The following is a 21,203-nucleotide window of genomic DNA, read 5'->3' on the forward strand; positions in this document are numbered from 1 at the left end:
CCATCTTAGAACAGCCCTGGAGATGTCTGCGATCTGTCTGTTCTGAAACTAACGAGGCAGGGACAACCTCCTTGGAATATCTGAAGACCCATCCCTACATTCAGGTGCGAAAGAGGACCTACAGTTTCTTTGCAAGGGCAGGGATTAAGATCTAGGAGGTGCAAAGGGTAGATGGGTGAGTAGCAATGATAGGGTAGGTTAGTCGTTTGAATGGAATCAGGAAAAGAAAGGCTATGAATGGCAAGCCTGCTCCCAGAGGGAAGCAATCAAAAAAAATTTTTTTCAAAATTAATAATAAGCTGGAGTCTATGACCTAGAGGAAAGGTGAGGGAACATTTAAAGGACAGGTGCAAGAAATCTGATAGTCTTGAAGCAGCTGAATTTTTTTTAAGATGATGAGTTAGGTAAGATTCTAATCTCGGCTCTGCCACTAACCAGTTAGTTATATGACCGTGGACAAATCACCTTATTTGGTTTTCTCATTGACAAAATGAGCGATTTTGGCTGGATAATTTTTCCAAAGTTCTTTCCAGCTCTAACATCTTCATGGAAGCTGGACAAAGAAGGATTGACATATATGTCAAGGGAATGAGGCTGTGTCGGAGGAACCCTCTTCAGAGAGCATTGGAACAGGTATTGAGGAAGATCTGAGATCTCTAGAGCTTTAAAAACAGGATAGATTCCTATCATTCATTCAACAAATATTAACTGAGGATCTACTATATGCCCGACAGAGCAGTCAGTGAATGACAGCGGCTTGGTCCCACCCCTGTGGAGCTTACAGAATCACTTGGGCTTGATCAAATTATTTAAGAGAAAAAGTAGGATTTGTAAACACATCCAGCTTCATTATTCAATCATTTCTGATGAAGAATGGGATGGGGTTTGCCAGAAATGGGGAGACTGGATTGCTGAGACAATTGCAGGCAGGGATTACATCAGATAACTACTCTGATCTTTAATTTCTTCATCTGCAAAATAGAAAGGGCAGACTGGATCATCCCTAAGGTCTCATTCAGCTCCAAAATTCTGATTTGGCTGCCCAGCCATTCTTAGGTGCTTTAGCTCAGCAACCCCACCTAGTGTCACTGTGTGGAGTTAGTAGAAAACCTCCAATAGTCCTATTGACTGATGAGAGGCCACTAAAGAGACTGGACATAACTGAAGACAGGCTTGAGAATCAAGATGTAAGAGTAAAGGGTTGATGGTGATTACAAGTCGTTGCTTATGACTGGGGCAGGGAGGACACTACCCGCAAAGGGGCAGAAGGAAGTTTGTGGGCTATGCAAGCGTTATGTATCCTGATGTGATGAAAGTTACATTGGTACACACAGCTGTAGTTGTGTAAATCATACCTTTGTAAAGTTGACAAAAGAAAAAGGCAATACAGCTAATTACCAAATGACTAACACAAGCAATAAATTCTGTAGTTTTTTTTTTTTTTTTTTTTGCGGTATGTGGGCCTCTCACTGTTGTGGCCTCTCCTGTTGCGGAGCACAGGCTCCGGACGCGCAGGCTTAGCGGCCATGGCTCACGGGCCCAGCCGCTCCGCAGCATGTGGGATCTTCCCGGACCGGGACACGAACCCATGTCCCCTGCATCGGCAGGTGGACTCTCAACCATTGCGCCACTAGGGAAGCCCCAGACAGGCCTTTTCTGATTACCCTCCCTAAAAGAGCACACACTCTCCCCCCACCCCAATTATGCTCTGATATCTTACTCTGCTTATTTTGTTCAAAAGAATCACTATTTGAGATTATTCATTCATTTCCTTATTTTTTGTCTGGCTCCCCACTAAAAGGTAAGCACCAAGAGGGCAGAATCTTCGTCTGTCTTGTTCACCAATGTATCCTTAGTGCCTAGGACAGTTGTCTGGCACAGAGTATGTTTAATAAGTATCTATTAAAGAAATAAATGAAGAATAACATGGGAGACCCCCCCACCACTAAACTCATCTGGCAACAAAAGAAATTCAGATAAACAAAAATATGTATGCAAAAAGTAAATAGTAATGTACAAACTATAAGTTCCCTATATTCAATTTAAAATTACCACAGCAAAGGAAACTATCAACAAAACTAAAAGGCTGCCTACTTAATGGGGGAAGAGATTGGCAAATGATATATCTGATACGGGGTTAATATCTAAAATATAAAAAGAACACATATAACTCAGCAACATCAAAAAACAAACAACCTGATTGAAAAATGGGCCAAGGATCTGAACAGACATTTTTCCAAAGACATACAGATGGCCAATAGGCACATGAAAAGATACTCAACATCACTAATCAACAGGGAAATGCATATCAAAACTACAATGAGATATCACCTCACACATGTCATCATGGCTATTACCAAAAAGACAACAAATAACAAATATTGGTGAGGATGTGGAGAAAAGGGAACCTTCATGCACTGCTGATGGGAATGTAAATTGGTGCAGCCACTATGGAAAACAATATGGGGATTCCTCAAAAGATTAAAAATAGAACTAGCATATCATCCAGCAATTTTACTCCTGACTATTTATCTGAAGAAAACAAAAACACTAATTACAAAAGATATATGCATGCCTACATTCATCGCAGCACTATCTATTAATAGATGAATGGATGAAGAAAATGTGGTATACACACACACACACACACACACACACAATGGATATGCTCAGCCATAAAAAAGAATGAAATCTTGCCATTTTCAGCAACATGGATAGACCTAGAGGGTATTATGCTAAGTGCAATAAATTAAACAGAGAAAGACAAATACTGTATGATTTCACTTATATGTGGAATGTAAAAATAAAACAAATGAACAAACATAACAAAACAGAAACAGAATTATAGATACAGAGAACAAACAGGTGGTTGCCTGAGGGGAGAATGTGGTGGGGGAAGGAGAAAATTGGATGAGGGAGATTAAGAGGAACAAACTCCCAGTTGCAAAATAAGTCAAGGGTATGAAATGTATGGTGTGGGGAATATAGTCAATAATTACGTAATATCTTTGTTTGGTGAGAGATGGTAACTAGACTTATCCTGGTGATCATTTTGAAATATAGCGAAGTATGGAATCACTATGTTGTGTAATAGGAACTAACATAGTGTTGGGAGGTCAATTATACTTCAACAACAAACAAAAAACACAGAAGAGACCAGATTTGTGGTTGTTGGAGGAGCCGGGCCAGGGGAGGGGGAATTGGATGCAGGTGGTCAAAAGGTACAAACTTTCACTTACCAGATAAGTAAGTACTAGGGATACAGTGTACAACATGATAAATATAATTAGCACTGCTGTATGTTATATATGAAAGTTGTTAAGAGAGTAAATCCTAAGAGTTCTCATCACAAGGAAAAAATTTTTTCTATTTCTTTAATTTTATATCTATATGAGCTGATGGATAGTCACTAAACTTACTGTGGTGAACATTTCATGATATATATGTCAAACATTATGCTTTACACCTTAAACTTATACAGTGCTATATGCCAATTATATCTCAATAAAACTGGGAAAAAAGCATTGACATGTTAAAAAAAATAGATAAAATAAAATAAAGCCAGTATTTCATTTTACTTTAGGGCAGTGAAACATTACACAATTCATTATAAAATCATCTGAATCAACCAACCAAATATAAATTTTCAATTGATAGGAAAAATAAAATTAACTTATTAGTAAAAAAAGAACACAAATTGCTGTTATGGCTGTCAAAGTTGTTTAACATATAGAAATGAAGTAAACCCATGGCAGTGAAATTTGGGGATGAATGGGCATATAACATTCATTATGATTTGAATTAAGGAGATACACTGTTTCAAAGCTCAAGGGAAAACAGGTACCCCCCCCACCCCCCCGATAATATTTAGTTCCAGAAGATTTATATGCTTAATTTTAAAACCTAACATTCTCTTAAAACATCAAATAGTTATCTTAAATTCAAGCCAAACCAGCAATAATAATAATAATAACAATAATAATGCTATGTGTTTATGTAATCATTGTTCAGGCTTACAACTTCTTTTAATACTTTATTTTATTGTTTTTTTAATTAAAATTATACTGTTCAAATTAAGTCAGACATGAAATTAGCTTTGGAAGAAAATCACTTTGGTGGATTATTTAAACCTTTGAGGATAAAATGCATGTAAGTTCTTCCAATCATGCAGAACTAACAGGACATCTGAGATGTAAAATGGACATTTATTTTTATTATTTTCAATACAAGATCAGAGTTACAATAAGTTTCTCAGAAACTATTGTAATAAATTACTTCATGGTACAAAACTGCCATAGAAATTTTCCTGGTGAATGGCAGATGGGGCAGCTAAGTTTCACATGCTTATTTCCCAAAGTGGTATTGGTAGAGGAAAACTTAATTTCTAAAATGGGGATATGTTAGAAATGTAATACTTCTTTTTGCATGATGTTAATAATTTCTATCTAAATTAATCAAACTAATTAATTTGATGTAATAGGAACTGATGCAAACGGATTTCATTATCAAGGTAATCTAAGTATATGAAATTCTATCTCTATTTAAATTGATTCCCTTTGAAATTTTTCTGTAAATAACACAGCTTCACCAGAAATGCTCACAGGGACTGATTCATAGATGTAATACTATTACAACTGGACAGACTAAAAAATAAATAACATAGAAAAAAATAATCAAGGGTAAATGTCCTGGCTCTACCCTCAAATCATTTAGTAGTATCAGAACTAGCTGTGCTCACTGTTATGCTCTTCACCTTCAAATTATTTAGAACAGTGACATTCTAACTCATGAGGGTCAAGTAAGTCCCATATGAGCGTTGCTTCTGAACTAAGCTTAAATATTCAATGCTTAATCTTGATCTGGTAATGCTGCTATTGTGGTTTTGTTTTATGACTTGATCTGCACCAAAAGTATAAAAAGAAAAAAAGGTGAAAGTGGGGGGTGGGGAGGCGTGGGCGGGACTACCTTTACTATCTTGGCAGACAGGCAAATTTTTCCCTTAGAGCTAAACAAATTCTGCATACTCAACTGTCAAGTTATCTTGAGGTGAAAGATTTACAGGAGCGAAGAGACAATTATGTGAGCAAAGATTTGAAAAGCTAGAGCACATGAAATCATTTGATGTCACGTTATCAGGTCTCTTCTTTTACCTGTACAGCTATGTAAGACAAATCACTCTGTTCACTCTTGATATCCCAGTCCTCATCTGTTTCTGAGTCACTGGAGTAAGTGTCAAAGAGAGAGGACGTTCTAGACCACAATTCATCAGTCTGAGTAGTTGCATTACATAGTCGTGTTCCAAACACTTTCACATTGGCCTGAATACCTGAAGGAGAATAAACACAATTACCTATGAGTTAGAATTTGCTTTTCATATACAAAAGACCAATTCAATTCATCAATCAACTGAAAAGTCAAAACTTACCCACACTGTAGTGAGGGGGTCTCTTCAGAGATATTTGTGTACTTTTGTGCACTGGGCCTTCCTCACAGTGAGTAGGTACTGAAGTGACATCATTAGATAGATTATCAGCATGGACTTGTGTTTGTAAAACTTGATTTTCATGTGCAATCTAAAAATATAAATCAGAGGAGAATTATACTGAAGGTAAGGCCTTCTTTATACGGTTTTATCTCCTAGAAGTTACAAACAGTGAAAGAGTACAGATAATACTTTTCAAGGTCACATATTAGGAAGGCTGGAATTTGAACCCAGGCAAGCTGGCTCCATAGTCCAAGTTCATAAGAAGTCTGCCATACTGTCCTTTACTATTTCTAAGTCTATTTCTAAGCATTGTGGTCAAGCAGAAATCTATATGCTATTAAGCTATTTGCTGACAACCCATTAAATTTTCCCTAAATCAACAGCTGGAAGAGATAATACTAGTAGTATTAAATGATTATAATAGTATTAAGTATATCATCGCAAAGCAGTAGCATCATTCTAGAAAACCTAATCATCAGTCCTTTATACATGACAGAGAAATAATTTAAGATAATATGCTTTAATGTTTTTATGCTTTCCTGAGAAAAGTTACAATGTGAAATGGAAATTTTGATTTATGGGAGAAGTAAGAGGTAGAAAGGAGGAGAATTTGGATATTCAGAAGGTAATGTAAGACTGAGTACCTGGAAATTATGTGGAAGAGGCTAAGAAAAGATATCTGGAAAATGTAAGAGGGCCTGTGGGAAGAAAAAATAAGTGATAGAGAAATGAAAAAAAGTACTTTGTAATTTTACCTAGACCATTGAAAAAAAATTTTAGCAAGCATCCTTTGTTGCTGTAACACAGGCTATGAATGCCCAAGTTAAAGAAACTTTATGAAGAAACTTTTGTGAAGAGTCCCTTTGTAACATGAAGAATTACACCTAATATTTTTGAGGATTTAAATAAAAATTGAAGTCTTTATCTTTGTGTTTATAGTTATGGCTAATTTGACAGCTAATCTACTTCTACTTTTAAGCCAAGCATTATAAAGGTCTAGAATAAGTATATATTTCTTTACAAAACAGATGTACTCCTGATAAAATGGAGTTTTAGGAATTTATTCAGGCTTTAAAAAATAACTTTTGTTCCCTTTATAACAGTAATACATTGTATCACTGAGGAAAATTTGCACCATACAGAGAAGCGAAAAGAAAAGAAAATTAGCCGTAATCCCATCATTCATAGCTAACAACTTCATATTTTGGTATTATTTTTGTCTTTTTCTATGTATTTTTTAAAATTGGGAACATATGTTTTATAATCTTGTTTTCCTCTTTAATACATCATGTTTCTATGTTATTAAATATTCTACATATAATTTTTATGGCTGCATACAATCTATTGTACAGATATACTGTAATTTATTAAAACAATCCATAATATTAGAAATCTTTGAACAAAAATTTTTGTGTACATACACAATTACTTCTTTATATTAAAAATTTAAGAAACAGAATTTCCAGATATGTATTAATCAACTGGAACAAGAAAATTTTAGAATGAGGCAGAGAAAGACAAAAGGATGAAGGCTATAGAAAAGGTCATAAGAGATAAAGCAGAAAAGATGAAAAAGCATAATGTATAATATCAGTTGTAGTCCCAAAGGAAAAGAAAGAAAATGGGACAGAAACAATATTTGAACAAATAACATCTGAGAATTTACCAAAATGAATACAAGGCATTAAGACATGGTTTCACAAAAGTACTAAATGTATTCACTAAAATAAAAACAAAGGAAACCATATCTTTGCATATTACAGTAAAACTGGAAAACAAAGAGAAAAACTTAGGAGCCAGAGGAAAAAACATACATTGTCTTCAAAGGGGCAACCATAAGACACAGTAAGGCTTAAACTCTTAAGGATACACAAAGACTGAAATAAAAGGGTGTAAAAAAGATCTAATATGCTAACACTAACCTACAGAAAGCTGGTGCTGCTATATTGGTGCTATATAATAACACAGCTTCAAAATATATAACACAAAAATTGTTAGAAGACTAAATATGTAAATTAAAAACTGAGGTGGAAGATTTTTAACACACCTCTCTCAGTAACTAATAGGTAGGCAAAGATTCCATAGGGATATAAGAAATTTATACAACATGATTAAGAGACATATATGGAGAATTGTACCCAACTGCAGAACACACATTCACCTCAAGTACATATGGAACATTTATAAAAACTAACCTACGTTAGGCCTAATACAGTTTCAATAAATTTCAAAAGATTAAATCCACATGCTGTATATTCTCTGGCCACAGTGTAACTGACCTAGAAGTCTATAACAAAAATATAACTACAAAGTACCTGCATGTTTGGAAATTTTTAAATATACTTCTAAGTAACCCATGATAAAATTACAGTGGAAATTAGAAGATATTTTACACTAAATAATAATAAAAATATTCAAAGTCTAAAACTTGTGGGATTCAGTTAATGTCACACTTAGAAGGGCATTTATAGCCTTAATGTACATAATAGTATAGAAAAAATTAATTAGTCTTAATTTAGACTGCAATACTAACACCATTCAAAAAATTATTTCACAAAATATTTCTAACGTATCTTCAATTCAGGAGTTTTCCCTCAAACAATAAACTCTACTGAATTCTACATTTGGGAAATAAGCGTCAAACTTAGCTGTCCCATCTGCCATTCACTACGAAAATTCTGGAAATCAATGATCCAATTTAATGCTCAAGAAGTTAAAGAAAGAATGGTAAATAAAAATTGGAAAAGTACAGAGATGAGAGAGTGAACTGTAATGTAAATGATGGACTTCGAGTTATAATGGTGTGTCAGTGTAGGCTCATCAATTGTAACAAATGTACACTCTGGTGGGGGATGTTGATAATGGAGAAGGCTATGCATGTGTGGGGGCAGGGGGTAACTGGGTAATCCATCTTCCCCTCAATTTTGCTGCGAACCTAAAACTTTTCTAAAAAAATAAAGCCTTAAAAAATTAAAGAAAAATACTGGAAATCTTTTAATATGCAGCTCAATGTTCATAGCAGCACTATTTAAAATAGCTAAGACATGGAAGCAACCTAAGGGTCCATCAACGGATAAGGAAGATGTGGCATATAAATATATAACATTACTCAGCCATAAAAAAGAATGAAATCTTGCTATTTGCAACAACATGCATGACCCTGAGGGTATTATTCTTACGGAAATAAGTTAGAGAGAGAAAGACAAACACTGCATATTTTCATTTATATGTGGAACCTAAAAAATAAAACAAATGAAGGAATATAACAAAACTGAAACAGACTTGCAGATACAGAGAGCAGACTAGCAGTTACCAATGGGGAGAGAGGTGGAGGGAGGGGCAAAATAGGGAAAGAGGATTAAGAGGTACAAACTATTGGGAATAAAATAAATAAGATAAAGAGGGCAGACAGCAGAATCAAGAAGAACTACAATCCTGCAGCCTGTGGAACAAAAACCACATTCACAGAAAGACAGACAAGATGAAAAGGCAGAGGGCTATGTACCAGATGAAGGAACAAGATAAAACCCCAGAAAAACAACTAATGAAGTGGAGATGGGCAACCTTCCAGAAAAAGAATTCAGAATAATGATAGTAAAGATGATCCAGGACCTCAGAAAAAGAATGGAGGCAAAGATCGAGAAGGTGCAAGAAATATTTAACAAAGATCTAGAAGAATTAAAGAACAAACAAACAGAGATGAACAACACAATAACTGAAATGAAAACTACACTAGAAGGAATCAATAGCAGAATAACTGAGGCAGAAGAACGGATAAGTGACCTGGAAGACAGAATGGTGGAATTCACTGCTGTGAAACAGAATAAAGAAAAAAGAATGAAAAGAAATGAAGACAGCCTAAGAGACCTCTGGGACAACATTAAATGCAACAACATTCACATTATAGGGGTCCCAGAAGGAGAAGAGAGAGAGAATGGACCTGAGAAAATATTTGAAGAGATTATAGTCAAAAACTTCCCTAACACGGGAAAGGAAATAGCCACCCAAGTCCAGGAAGCACAGCGAGTCCCATACAGGATAAACCCAAGCAGAAACACACTGAGACACATAGTAATCAAACTGGCAAAAATTAAAGACAAAGAAAAATTATTGAAAGCAGCAAGGGAAAAATGACAAATAACATACAAGGGAACTCCCAGAAGGTTAACAGCTGATTTCTCAGCAGAAACTCTACAAGCCAGAAGAGAGTGGCATGACATATTTAAAGTGATGAAAGGGAAGAACCTACAACCAAGATTACTCTACCCGGCAAGGATCTCATTCAGATTCGATGGAGAAACCAAAAGCTTTACAGACAAGCAAAAGCTAAGAGATTTCAGCACCACCAAACCAGCTCTACAACAAATACTAAAGGAACTTCTCTAAGTGGGAAACACAAGAGAAGAAAAGGACCGACAAAAACAAACCCAAAATAATTAAGAAAATGGTAATAAGAACATACATGTTGATAATTACCTTGAACATGAATGGATTAAATGCTCCAACCAAAAGACACAGGCTTGCTGAATGGATACAAAAACAAGACCCATATATACGTTGTCTACAAGAGACCCACTTCAGACCTAGGGACACATACAGACTGAAAGTGAGGGGATGGACAAAGATATTCCATGCAAATGGAAACCAAAAGAAAGCTGGAGTAGCTATACTCATATCAGATAAAATAGACTTTAAAATAAAGAGTGTTACAAGAGACAAGGAAGGACACTACATAATGATCAATGGATCAATCCAAGAAAAGATATAAAAATTATAAATATTTATGCACCCAACATAGGAGCACCTCAATACATAAGGCACCTGCTAACAACTATAAAAGAGGGAATCAACGGTAACACAGTAATAGTGGGGGACTTTAACACCTCACTTACACCAGTGGACAGATCATCCAAACAGAAAATTAATAAGGAAACACAAGCATTAAATGACACAATAGACCAGATGGATTTAATTGATATTTATAGGACATTCCATCCAAAAACAGCAGATTACACTTTCGTCTCAAGTGCACATGGAACATTCTCCAGGACAGATCACAACCTGGGTCACAAATCAAGCCTCAGTAAATTTAAGAAAAGTGAAATCATATCAAGCACCTTTTCTGACTGCAACACTATGGGATTAGAAATCAATTACAGGGGAAAAAATGTAAAAAACACAAACACATGGAGGCTAAACAATACGGTACTAAATAAACAAGACATCACTGAAGAAATCAAAGAGGAAATCAAAAAATACCTAGAGACAAATGACAATGAAAACACGATGTTCCAAAATCCATGGGATGTAGCAAAAGCAGTTCGAAGAGGCAAGTTTAGAGCTATACAAGCCTACCTCAAGAAATAAGAAAAATCTCAAATAAACAATCTAAACTTACACCTGAAGGAACTAGAGAAAGAAGAACAAACAAAACCCAAAGTTAGCAGAAAGAAAGAAATCATAAAGATCAGAGCAGGAATAAATGAAATAGAAACAAAGAAAACAATAGCAAAGATCAATAAAACTAAAAGCTGGTTCTTTGAGAAGATAAACAAAATTGATAAACCACTAGCCAGACTCATCACGAAAAAGAGGGAGAGGACTCAAATCAATAAAATTAGAAATGAAAAAGTTGAAGTTAAAACAGACACCGCAGAAATACAAAGCATCCTAAGAGACTACTACAAGCAACTCTATGCCAATAAAGTGGACAACCTGGAAGAAATGGACAAATTCTTAGAAAGTTATTACCTTCCAAGACTGAACCAGGAAGAAATAGAAAATATGAACAGACCAATCACAAGTAGTGAAATTGAAACTGTGATTAAAAATCTTCCAACAAACAAAGTCCAGGACCAGATGGCTTCAAAGGTGAATTCTATCAAACACTTAGAGAAGAGCTAACACCCATCCTTCTCAAATGCTTCCAAAAAATTGCAGAGGAAGGAACACTCCCAAACTCATTCTATGAGGCCACCATCACCCTGATACCAAAACCAGACAAAGATACTACAAAAAAAGAAAATTACAGACCAATATCACTGATGACTATAGATGCAAAAATCCTCAACAAAATACTAGCAAACAGAATCCAACAACACATTAAAAGGATCATACACCATGATCAAGTGGGATTTATCCCAGGGATGCAAGGATTCTTCAATATATGCAATTCAATCAATGTGATATACCATATTAACAAATTGAAGAAGAAAAACCACATGATCATCTCAATAGAAGCAGAAAAAGCTTTTGACAAAATTCAACACTCATTTATGAGAAAAACTCTCCAGAAAGTGGGCATAGAGGGAACCTACCTCAACATAATAAAGGCCATATACGACAAACCCGCAGAAAACATCATTCTCAATGGTGAAAACCTGAAAGCATTTCCTCTAAAATCAGGAACAAGACAAGGATGTCCACTTTCACCACTATTATTCAACATAGTTTTGGAAGTCCTAGCCATGGCGATCAGAGAAGAAAAAGAAATAAAAGGAATACAAATTGGAAAAGAAGAAATAAAACTGTCACTGTTTGCAGATGACATGACACTATACATAGAGAATCCTAGAGATGCCACCAGAAAACTACTAGAGCTAATCAATGAATTTGGTAAAGTAGCAGGATACAAAATTAATGCACAGAAATCTCTTGCATTCCTATACACTAATGATGAAACATCTGAAAGAGAAATTAAGGAACCACTCCCATTTACCATTGTAACAAAAAGAATAAAATACCTAGGAATAAACCTACCTCGGGAGACAAAAGACCTGTATGCAGAAAACTATAAGACCCTGATGAAAGAAATGAAAGATGATACCAACAGATGGAGAGATATACCGTGTTCTTGGATTGGAAGAATCAATATTGTGAAAATGACTATACCACCCAAATCAATCTACAGATTCAATGCAATCCCTATCAAATTACCAATGGCATGTTTTACAGAACTAGAACAAAAAATCTTAAAATTTGTATGGAGACACAAAAGACCCCAAATAGCCAAAGCAGTCTTGAGGGAAAGAAACTGAGCTGGAGGAATCAGACTCCCTGACTTCAGACTATTCTACAAAGCTACAGTAATCAAGACAATATGGTATTGGCACAAAAACAGAAATATAGATGAGTGGAACATGATAGAAAGCCCAGAGATAAACCCACGCACCTATGGTCAACTAATCTATGACAGAGGAGGCAAGGATATACAATGGAGAAAAGACATTCTCTTCAGTAAGTGGTGCTGGGAAAACTGGACAGCTACATGTAAAAGAATGAAATTAGAACACACCCTAACACCATACACAAAAATAAACTCCAAATGGATTAAAGACCTAAACTATAAAATCTTAGAGGAAAACATGGGACAAACACTCTTTGACATAAATCACAGCAAGATCTTTTTTGATCCACCTCCTAAAGTAATGGAAATAAAAATAAGCAAATGGGACCTAATAAAACTTTTGCTTTTGCACAGCAAAGCAAACTATAAACAAGACGAAAAGACAACCCTCAGAATGGGAGAAAATATTTGCAAAAGAATCACGGATAAAGAATTAATCTCAAAAATATATAAACATGGGCTTCCCTGGTGGCGCAGTGGTTGAGAGTCCACCTGCCGATGCAGGGGACATGGGTTTGTACCCTGGTCTGGGAAGATCCCACATGCCACGGAGCGGCTAGGCCCATGAGCCATGGCCACTGAGCCTGCGTGTCCGGAGCCTGTGATCCGCGACGGGAGAGGCCACAACAGTGAGAGGCCCGCGTACTGCCAAAAATATATATATATATATATATATGTGTGTGTGTGTATATATATATATATATATATATATATATATATATATATATATAACAGCTCATGCAGCTCAATATTAAAAAAACAAACAATCCAATGAAGAAATGGACAGAAGACCTAAATAGAGATTTCTCCAAAGAAGACCTACAGATGGCCAAGAGGCACATGAAAAGCTGCTCAATTTCACTAATTATTAGAGAAATGTAAATCAAAACTGCAATGAGGTATCACCTTACACCAGTTAGAATGGGCATCATCAGAAAATCTACAAACAATAAATGCTGGAGAGGGTGTGGGGAAAAGTGAACCCTCTTGTACTGTTGGTGGGAATGTAAATTGATACAGCCACTATGGAGAACAGTATGGAGGTTCCTTAAAAAACTAAAAATAGAATTAACATATGACCCAGCAATCCCACTACTGGGCATAAACCCAGAGAAAACTATAATTCAAAAAAACATATGCAGGCCAATATTCACTGCAGCACTATTTACAATAGCCAGGTTATGGAAACAACCTAAATGCCCATCAAATGGATAAAGAAGATGTGGTACATATATACAATGGAATATTACTCAGCCATAAAAAGGAAAAAAATTGGGTCATTTGTAGAGACGTGGATGGATCTAGAGACTGTCATACAGGGTGAAGTAAGTCAGAAAGAGAAAAACAAATATATGTGGATATATGTGGAACAGATAAACCAGTTTACAGGGCAGAAATAGAGACACAGATGTAGAGAACAAATGTATGGACACCAAGCGGGGAAAGCCGTGGGGGGTGGTGGTGGTGGTGTGATGAATTGGGAGATTGGGATTGACATGTATACACTGGTGTGTATAAAATGGATGACTAATAAGAACCTGCTGTAAAAAAACCCAAATAAAATAAAATTCAAAAATAAATAAATAAATAAGATACAAGGATGTAATGTACAGCACAGGCAATGCAGCCAATACTTCATAATAACTTTGTATGGAGTCTAATCTATAAAAATATCGACTATGTTGTACACCTAAAACTAATATAATATTGTAAGTCAACTGTACTTCAATTAAAAAGAATACTATAAGTCTGTTAAGAAATGTTAGCAGTTGGGAAAAATTTGAAATATTTGGTAATTCAATATTTTGTCTTCACAAAAGCAAGTTAGTTATCCTTAAGGTCTCCTTTGTTTGAAATACTATATCTGAATATGTAAAGATATCCTAGTTTAAGTGAAGTTTTCACATTTTAACAAGTTTGTTTAATGTTAAAACATATAGGAAAAGGTCTATGTTAATCATTTTAGCTCAGTAATGTATAAATCTAGTGTATCAATTAAAAATCAAAGCTGAACAAAATAATTTGAGGGGAAGAAATAATAATAGAAATAAAAAGAAAACAATATCAGAGAGAAGATCAAAAGGCAGAGTTCACTCTTTGAAAAGACTAATAAAAATCAATAAAAAGAATGAAAAAGCAAAAATTACTAACAGATCATAAAGAATTTTAAAAGATAGAGTATCATGAACACTTTTGTGTCAATATGTTTAAAAATTTAGATTAAACTGACAAATTTTTCGAAAAATACAACTTATCAAAATGGATATAGAAACAGAAAAACTGTGAATAACCCCATAACTATTAAAGAAATTGAATCCATCATTTAAAAATCTTCTCATAAGGAAAACTCCAGGACTAGTTATCTTTTTCAGTGAATTCCACAAAATATTAATATCAAATTTATTAGTGGACATATAATGCCAATTTATATAAACTTTTCCAGAGAATGATGAAAGAGGGGAGAACTCCAAACTGGTCAGCATAATCTTGAAACCAAAACCTGAAAAAGGCATTTCAAGAAAGAACAGGTATAGGGCTTCCCTGGTGGCGCAGTTGTTGAGAGTCCGCCTGCCGATGCAGGGGAGACGGGTTCGTGCCCCGGTCCGGGAGGATCCCACATGCCGCGGAGTGGCTGGGCCCGTGAGCCATGCCCGCTGAGCCTGCGCGTCCGGAGCCTGTGCTCCGCAACGGGAGAGGCCACGGCAGTGAGAGGCCCGCGTACCGCAAAAAAAAAAAAAAAAAAAAAGAAAGAACAGGTATAGACCAGTTTTGCCTATGAACACATATGCAAAAATTCTAAATAGAATGTTAACAAATCAAATTAAACAATACCTAAAAGAATAATACACCTTGGCCAAATTAGGTTTGCTTCAGCCATGCAAGTTTGACTCTATATTCAAAACCAGGCAATAAAGTTCACCACATTAACAGAATAATAAGCAAAATATGTGATCATTAATAGGTTCAGAAAAAGCAACTGAAAAAATTCAACATCATTTATGATTTAAGTCTGTACCCAAAACTTGGAATAGAGGGGAACATTTCTTTTTATGGTAAGAGCAGTTACCAAAAGAACTATAGCAAAAATCATATCAAATGGTGAAATATTAATGACTTTTCCTTTGGAAATAGGAATGAGAAAAGGATTCCCCATCACTTCTTCTGTTTCCCATGCTGTACTGGAAGTTCTAGCTAGTGCAATAGGAAGAATAAGAAATAAAAGCATAAACATCAAAAACTATATGCATATATTTTTTATACATGTAGAAAATCCAAAAGTATCTGCAAATTACCAGAATAAATGAGTTTAACAAGGTTTCTGGTTACAAGGTCAAGAAAAATCAATTTATCCACATACATTTATAGAAAATAAAATTTTAGATAATACTATTTATAATAGCAAAATCAAATAGGAACAAATCTAATGAAATATGTACAAGACCTCTATATAGAATGCCTTAATGTTTTTAAAAGAAATGTAAAAACCCAAATAAATGGAGGGATACATTATGTTCATGGATTGGAAGAATCAGTATTGTCAATATGCTCTTTCTCCCTACATTCATTTAAAAATTCAATGCACTCTCAGTCAAAATCCCAACAGATAATTTGTGGAAATTGATGAACTAATCCTAAAATATATATGGAAATTTAAAGAGCCCAAAATAGCCAAGACATCCATGAAGATGAACAAGGTAAGAGGAATTAATCAACTGGATATTAATTTTGGGGGGGGGGGCGTACAATGACCATTTGCTTTATTTCTTCTGCTCTGTGATTTTTAATTTCAATAGTAACTTCCATATAAAGTAAAACTACTTGATTACCTCAACTTTGGTTTAGATTAAGGTCTCATAAAGAATTTTAGCAAGTACATTTAAACTAATACCATAAAACACAATCATTATTGAAAATAAGCATTTGTCAGAAAAATATGCCAACTGGATATTAATTCTTAACATAAGCTATAGTACTGTGATAATGGTGTAAGGACAGGTAAACATAAATGGAACAGAATTTTAAAATGTCCAAACAGACTAATGTGTATATGAAAACTTGATTTATGACAAAGCTGACATGGCAGGACAATGAGGAAATGCTAGCCTTTTTAATAAAAGATGCTGAGTCAATCGGGTATCTATATGAGGAAAAAATGAAACAAACTCCACTTCATACACAAAAATCAATTCTGAATGGGTTGTAGATATGAATGTAAAGACTAAAAACAGTAAGTTTATGGAAAACAGCAAAGTAGCATGCTTTAAGCATTAAGCATACAGAAAAAGATGGTTAGGTTGGCCTACATTGAAATTAAGAACTAAGTACACAGGAAAAAAAAAAAAAAGCTCAGTACATCAAAAGACACTATTAAGAGTGAAGAGGAGAAGGTAGTTAAAGCATATTTAACTGATAAAGGACTTGAAGACAGAATTAAGAACTCTATATCAACAAGAAAAAGACAATCCAACAGAAAAATCGGCATATCGCCGAATAGGCTATCCAAATGTTCAATTAACATTTGAAAAGTTGTTCCCTTCCTAATGTCATTTATGAAATGAGAAAGCAAAGTAAACCACCATTACACACCCTTCAAAAAGACTCAATGTGAAAGACCGACAATCCAAGTGTAGGCAAGAATGTGAAACAACATAAACTCTCATTATGCTTCTAGTAGTGTAGATTAGTACAACTATTTTAGAAAATTATCTGGTATTATTTACTGAAGTTTAATATAATATTATGTCCCAGAAATTCTAGGTATACAGCATCAGAAACGTGTGCACATATGAAAAAGACATGTAGAAGGATGTTTACAGCAGGATTACTTCTAATAGCCCCAAAATGATAACAACCCAAATGTCCAACAACAGAAGAGACAAAAAATTTTTTTGGTATATTCGTACAATAAACTGCTATATAGTAATGCAAACATATTACTGCTATATGCAACAATATGGCTGAATCTTACAAATATAATGTTGAACAAAAAAGCCAGGTGCAAGAAATGACTACAGTACGATTCTACTTACATCAAATTCAAAAGAAAGCAAACTTGGTTGCTTTGAGGATGGAGGAGGAGCTAGTCTTGGGCTCTTGAGTTGCTAGTAATGTTCTAATTCTTTGACCTATAGTAGTTACACATGTTCAGTTTCTGATAATTTAATGATTTAATAAGCACTTTCCTGTATTTTGCTATATTTGAATTAAAGTTTAAAACATACAGTTGGGTTAGAAAAACAAGGATACAAAATTAACAGTTAAGGAGAGACAATAATTCTAGCTATATGAAGCAAAATATCAGTGTATGGTGCTCATCAGAACCCCCTTTTTTCCTTGGAGGTGGCCCCTAATCTTTCCTCAAACTCCCTAAAGATAGGCTACATTCATACTTCTATTTATCTACATACAGCACAAAACACCCAAAACAGTGTTTACAATAGCTCCTCAATAAATATTGCAGAGTGACTGGAAATTTGCTGTTTAGTCAGTTGGTGTTGGACAGAAAAACAGTGAGTGGGGGAAGGAGTTAAAGGTGGACCAAGTAAACTTTCTTAGAGATGCTATTGGGGTTCTCAATCCAGACCGGCTAAAAATTTATTGCTATCAAGTCTAAATAAACTTTTTAAACTTTATATAAAGTACTATTATTAAAACCTACACATAGTTTCCTAATAACTCAGCATGTATATTAATGTAATATGGATTGTTAGAAGTGTTGGCTGGATATATTTACTAATTGGAAAACAGAGTTGGTATCTATTCTAGATTTCTCAATAGTTAGCCTTTGTTGTATTATAAGATCTTTGGTTGTTTTATTAGCCTGGCTTTTCTTCTAGCAATTTTTGATTAGATGGTAGAATTATGAGTAAGAAAAATGGTGTAAGGGTGTGTGTGGCACATGTTTAATATTTACCTCTTTTACTAAATATTTATATATATCTATATATAGATGTACATATATGGGCTTGGGTAAAGGTTGGCTAGGCAATGATGGTAGATAGATAGTTCAAGGAAGAGGCAGATGTCTTGACTGGTATACAGCTTGGTGAGAAGGGAAACTGGCAGAGAACTGAAATTCTATTGTACTAAAAAAACTGTTCTCATAGTCACATAATCATTCCACAAATATTTATTGAATTCCTTAAATTTGCAAAATATTGTTCTAGGTGCTGGCAATACAATAGTGAACAAATCAGTTAAGATCCCTACTCTCACAGAGCTTACATTCTAATGTGAGGACAAACATTAAGCAAATTATACAATTATTTCATGACAACTGTGATGAGTGCAACTGAAGTATATGTGCTAATGAAGTGTATGAAGAATGAGAATATATAATTAGGGAAGCAAAAGGGAAGGATGTTTGAGCAGATTTTTAAAGTAAAAGGACTCAATTGATGATGATGGGAAATGGCAAGGGCATAATTCCAGGGCAGTACATGAAATAATGGAGAAAAGGCTTATTGGTAGTATGTTCAAAAATTGAAAAGATCAGCATGACTGGTACACAGCGAGCAACAAGGATGGTGGACTGGGATAGGATTGGTGTGGTAGGCAGGGGCAAATAGCATGCGGAGACTTGTAGATTGTGTTAATATTATTCTTCATCCTAACAATTGCAGGGTGTCATTAAAGGGTCTTAACCATCCACCCCAATGTAGGAAGCAGGTTGGTATGGCAGAAGAGTTTCTGTCTGGCAATTAGACCTAGAGAAAAGGCTCTTGAGGAAATTAACCTCCTGGACTGGCTTTCTTGTGCATAAATATTGAGTCTGAACTAGATGAGCACTTAGGTTTCCTTCAGCTCTAAAATTCAACGAATACCTCTATATATTCAAAGCCAAAATGTCAGTTACAAGTCACCTGACTTCTTGGTGAATTCTTCCTATCTCTAAAACTGAACACATTTTAGATCCAATTAAGAGTCATAATTTAATCTATGTTATGGTGATACGGCTGAAGTTTGACTAACTCAAAGAAGACTGAGAAGTCTTCTTTAAGATGGGAAGTGGGCAAGAAGGCAGTAGTGACCAGATGCAAAATAAGTGTAATCGATGCTTATGAGTATCGAGGAAGTAGGCAGAAGAGAGCAAGATAGGAAAATTCAGCTCATTGGAACGATTTAATTTAAAGGCAGTCAGTCAAGAGGTAGTTTAGGAGTGGGAAGGGATCGTTTATCAGCAAGCCCCATCTTCATCAGCATCTCGTATCCCCCTTCCCCCGCCATTTTGACAGAATAGTTGATAATTCCTCAAGCTTATGTAATACGGTATGCAGAAACAGTTTCAAGCACCCCATTCCTTGAGATTTGCTCAAATTAAACACTTTCTATTTAAAAACTCAGGAGCGGAGAGTGAAGGCGACTATAATCTGAAGAACGAGAGAGAGACAGAGAGAGACAGAGAGAGAATGAGTGTGTTTTGGGGAAGAGGAGGTAGAAGAAACTATAATTCCAGAGTGTTAATGCTAAATAGGCTCTTGGAGATCACTGAGTAAACAGAAACCTTCGAGGTGAGGTGACTTTCCCAAGACGACACTAAGTGGAGGAGCCTAGCCACAGACCCGGGGTCCTCCAACGACCCTCGGGGGACTCCTGGGTGGTCCTTTACCTGTGAAGCCGCAGCCCTCTTCCTGGCCCGGAGGAGTGTACAGCAGGCTGGCCCCGGGGCAGCCTCGGGCTGCCTGACTGCCTGGGGCTCTCCTCCCTTCTCGGGGCCGCCCGCTCCGTCTCCCTCTTCTTGCCCCTTAGGTGCCGGGGAGGACACCCGGTGCAGGGTGGGCACGGCGACCGCCACGAGCCTCAGGCGCTGGGAGAAGCGCAGGTTCTTCTGGATAACCGAAGAGACGTCAAAACAGGCGGGAGCAAAGTGGTCGGAGCAGATGACCGACCTGTCATTGCTCTCGTACCAGTCGGCGCGGCGGCCCCGCACGAAGCGGTCCCACAGCAGCCGCACGGCCCGGTCCTTGGGAAAGCGGAACAGCGACTTCCCGGACGTGGTGGTGTTGCCGCAGTGCGCGGCCACGCAGCGGGCAGGCATGGCAGCTGACTCCGGGTTGGGAGATGAGGGCCCTCCGCACGGCCGCGCACTCCCTGAGAACTTACCTGCCGGATTCCGCGTACGCCTTGTCTCCTTCCCCCACCTCCGGCCGGCGGAAGTGCCGAACTGCGGCCCCACCTGGGAAAGTAACCGGCTCTCGGAGATCCTCCTCATCTCTGCAGCTTCCCCTGAGAGCAGGTGGCCACCGGCAGTGGGATACAAATTTCGCGCGGGCCCAGCTGAGGTGGGCCGTAAAGAGGGACGGACCGGAAGTGCTGGTTGTCATAGCTACCGAGGTGGCCGGCCTCTTCCCCGTCTTATCCTCCTCTCCACACTCCCGCTCTGTTTTTATGAGGCCAGGAAAATAGAACTAGGAAGTGCTGACGTTTTGGGACCCCCAAATATAACCAGAGGCTCTAACGAGGGCATCGGCCAGTGATTTGGTGGAGGACCAGACCGGAAATGGTAGTTTCCATGGTAACTCCTGAGCGGGTTGCCTGGGAGATGACCCCTTTCGCTCTCTCTGAATCTGTGCTGTAGCGTCACTTCTAAGG

General features: G+C 36.6%; 1 protein-coding gene across 1 annotated transcript; it reads right to left on the minus strand.

Annotated features, from left to right (window-relative positions):
• Positions 1-5,132: 5,132 nt before the first annotated feature.
• Positions 5,133-20,649, minus strand: THAP10 (THAP domain containing 10; the record flags this gene model as incomplete). The annotated part of the gene is made up of 3 exons (XM_079699729.1): positions 5,133-5,326; positions 5,426-5,573; positions 20,221-20,649. 3 exons carry the CDS (start codon positions 20,647-20,649, stop codon positions 5,133-5,135), a joined length of 771 nt encoding a protein of 256 aa, XP_079555855.1.
• Positions 20,650-21,203: the final 554 nt, after the last annotated feature.

Source organism: Hyperoodon ampullatus (assembly GCF_949752795.1).
Source record: "Hyperoodon ampullatus genome assembly, chromosome: 3".
Lineage (NCBI taxonomy): Eukaryota > Metazoa > Chordata > Mammalia > Artiodactyla > Ziphiidae > Hyperoodon > Hyperoodon ampullatus.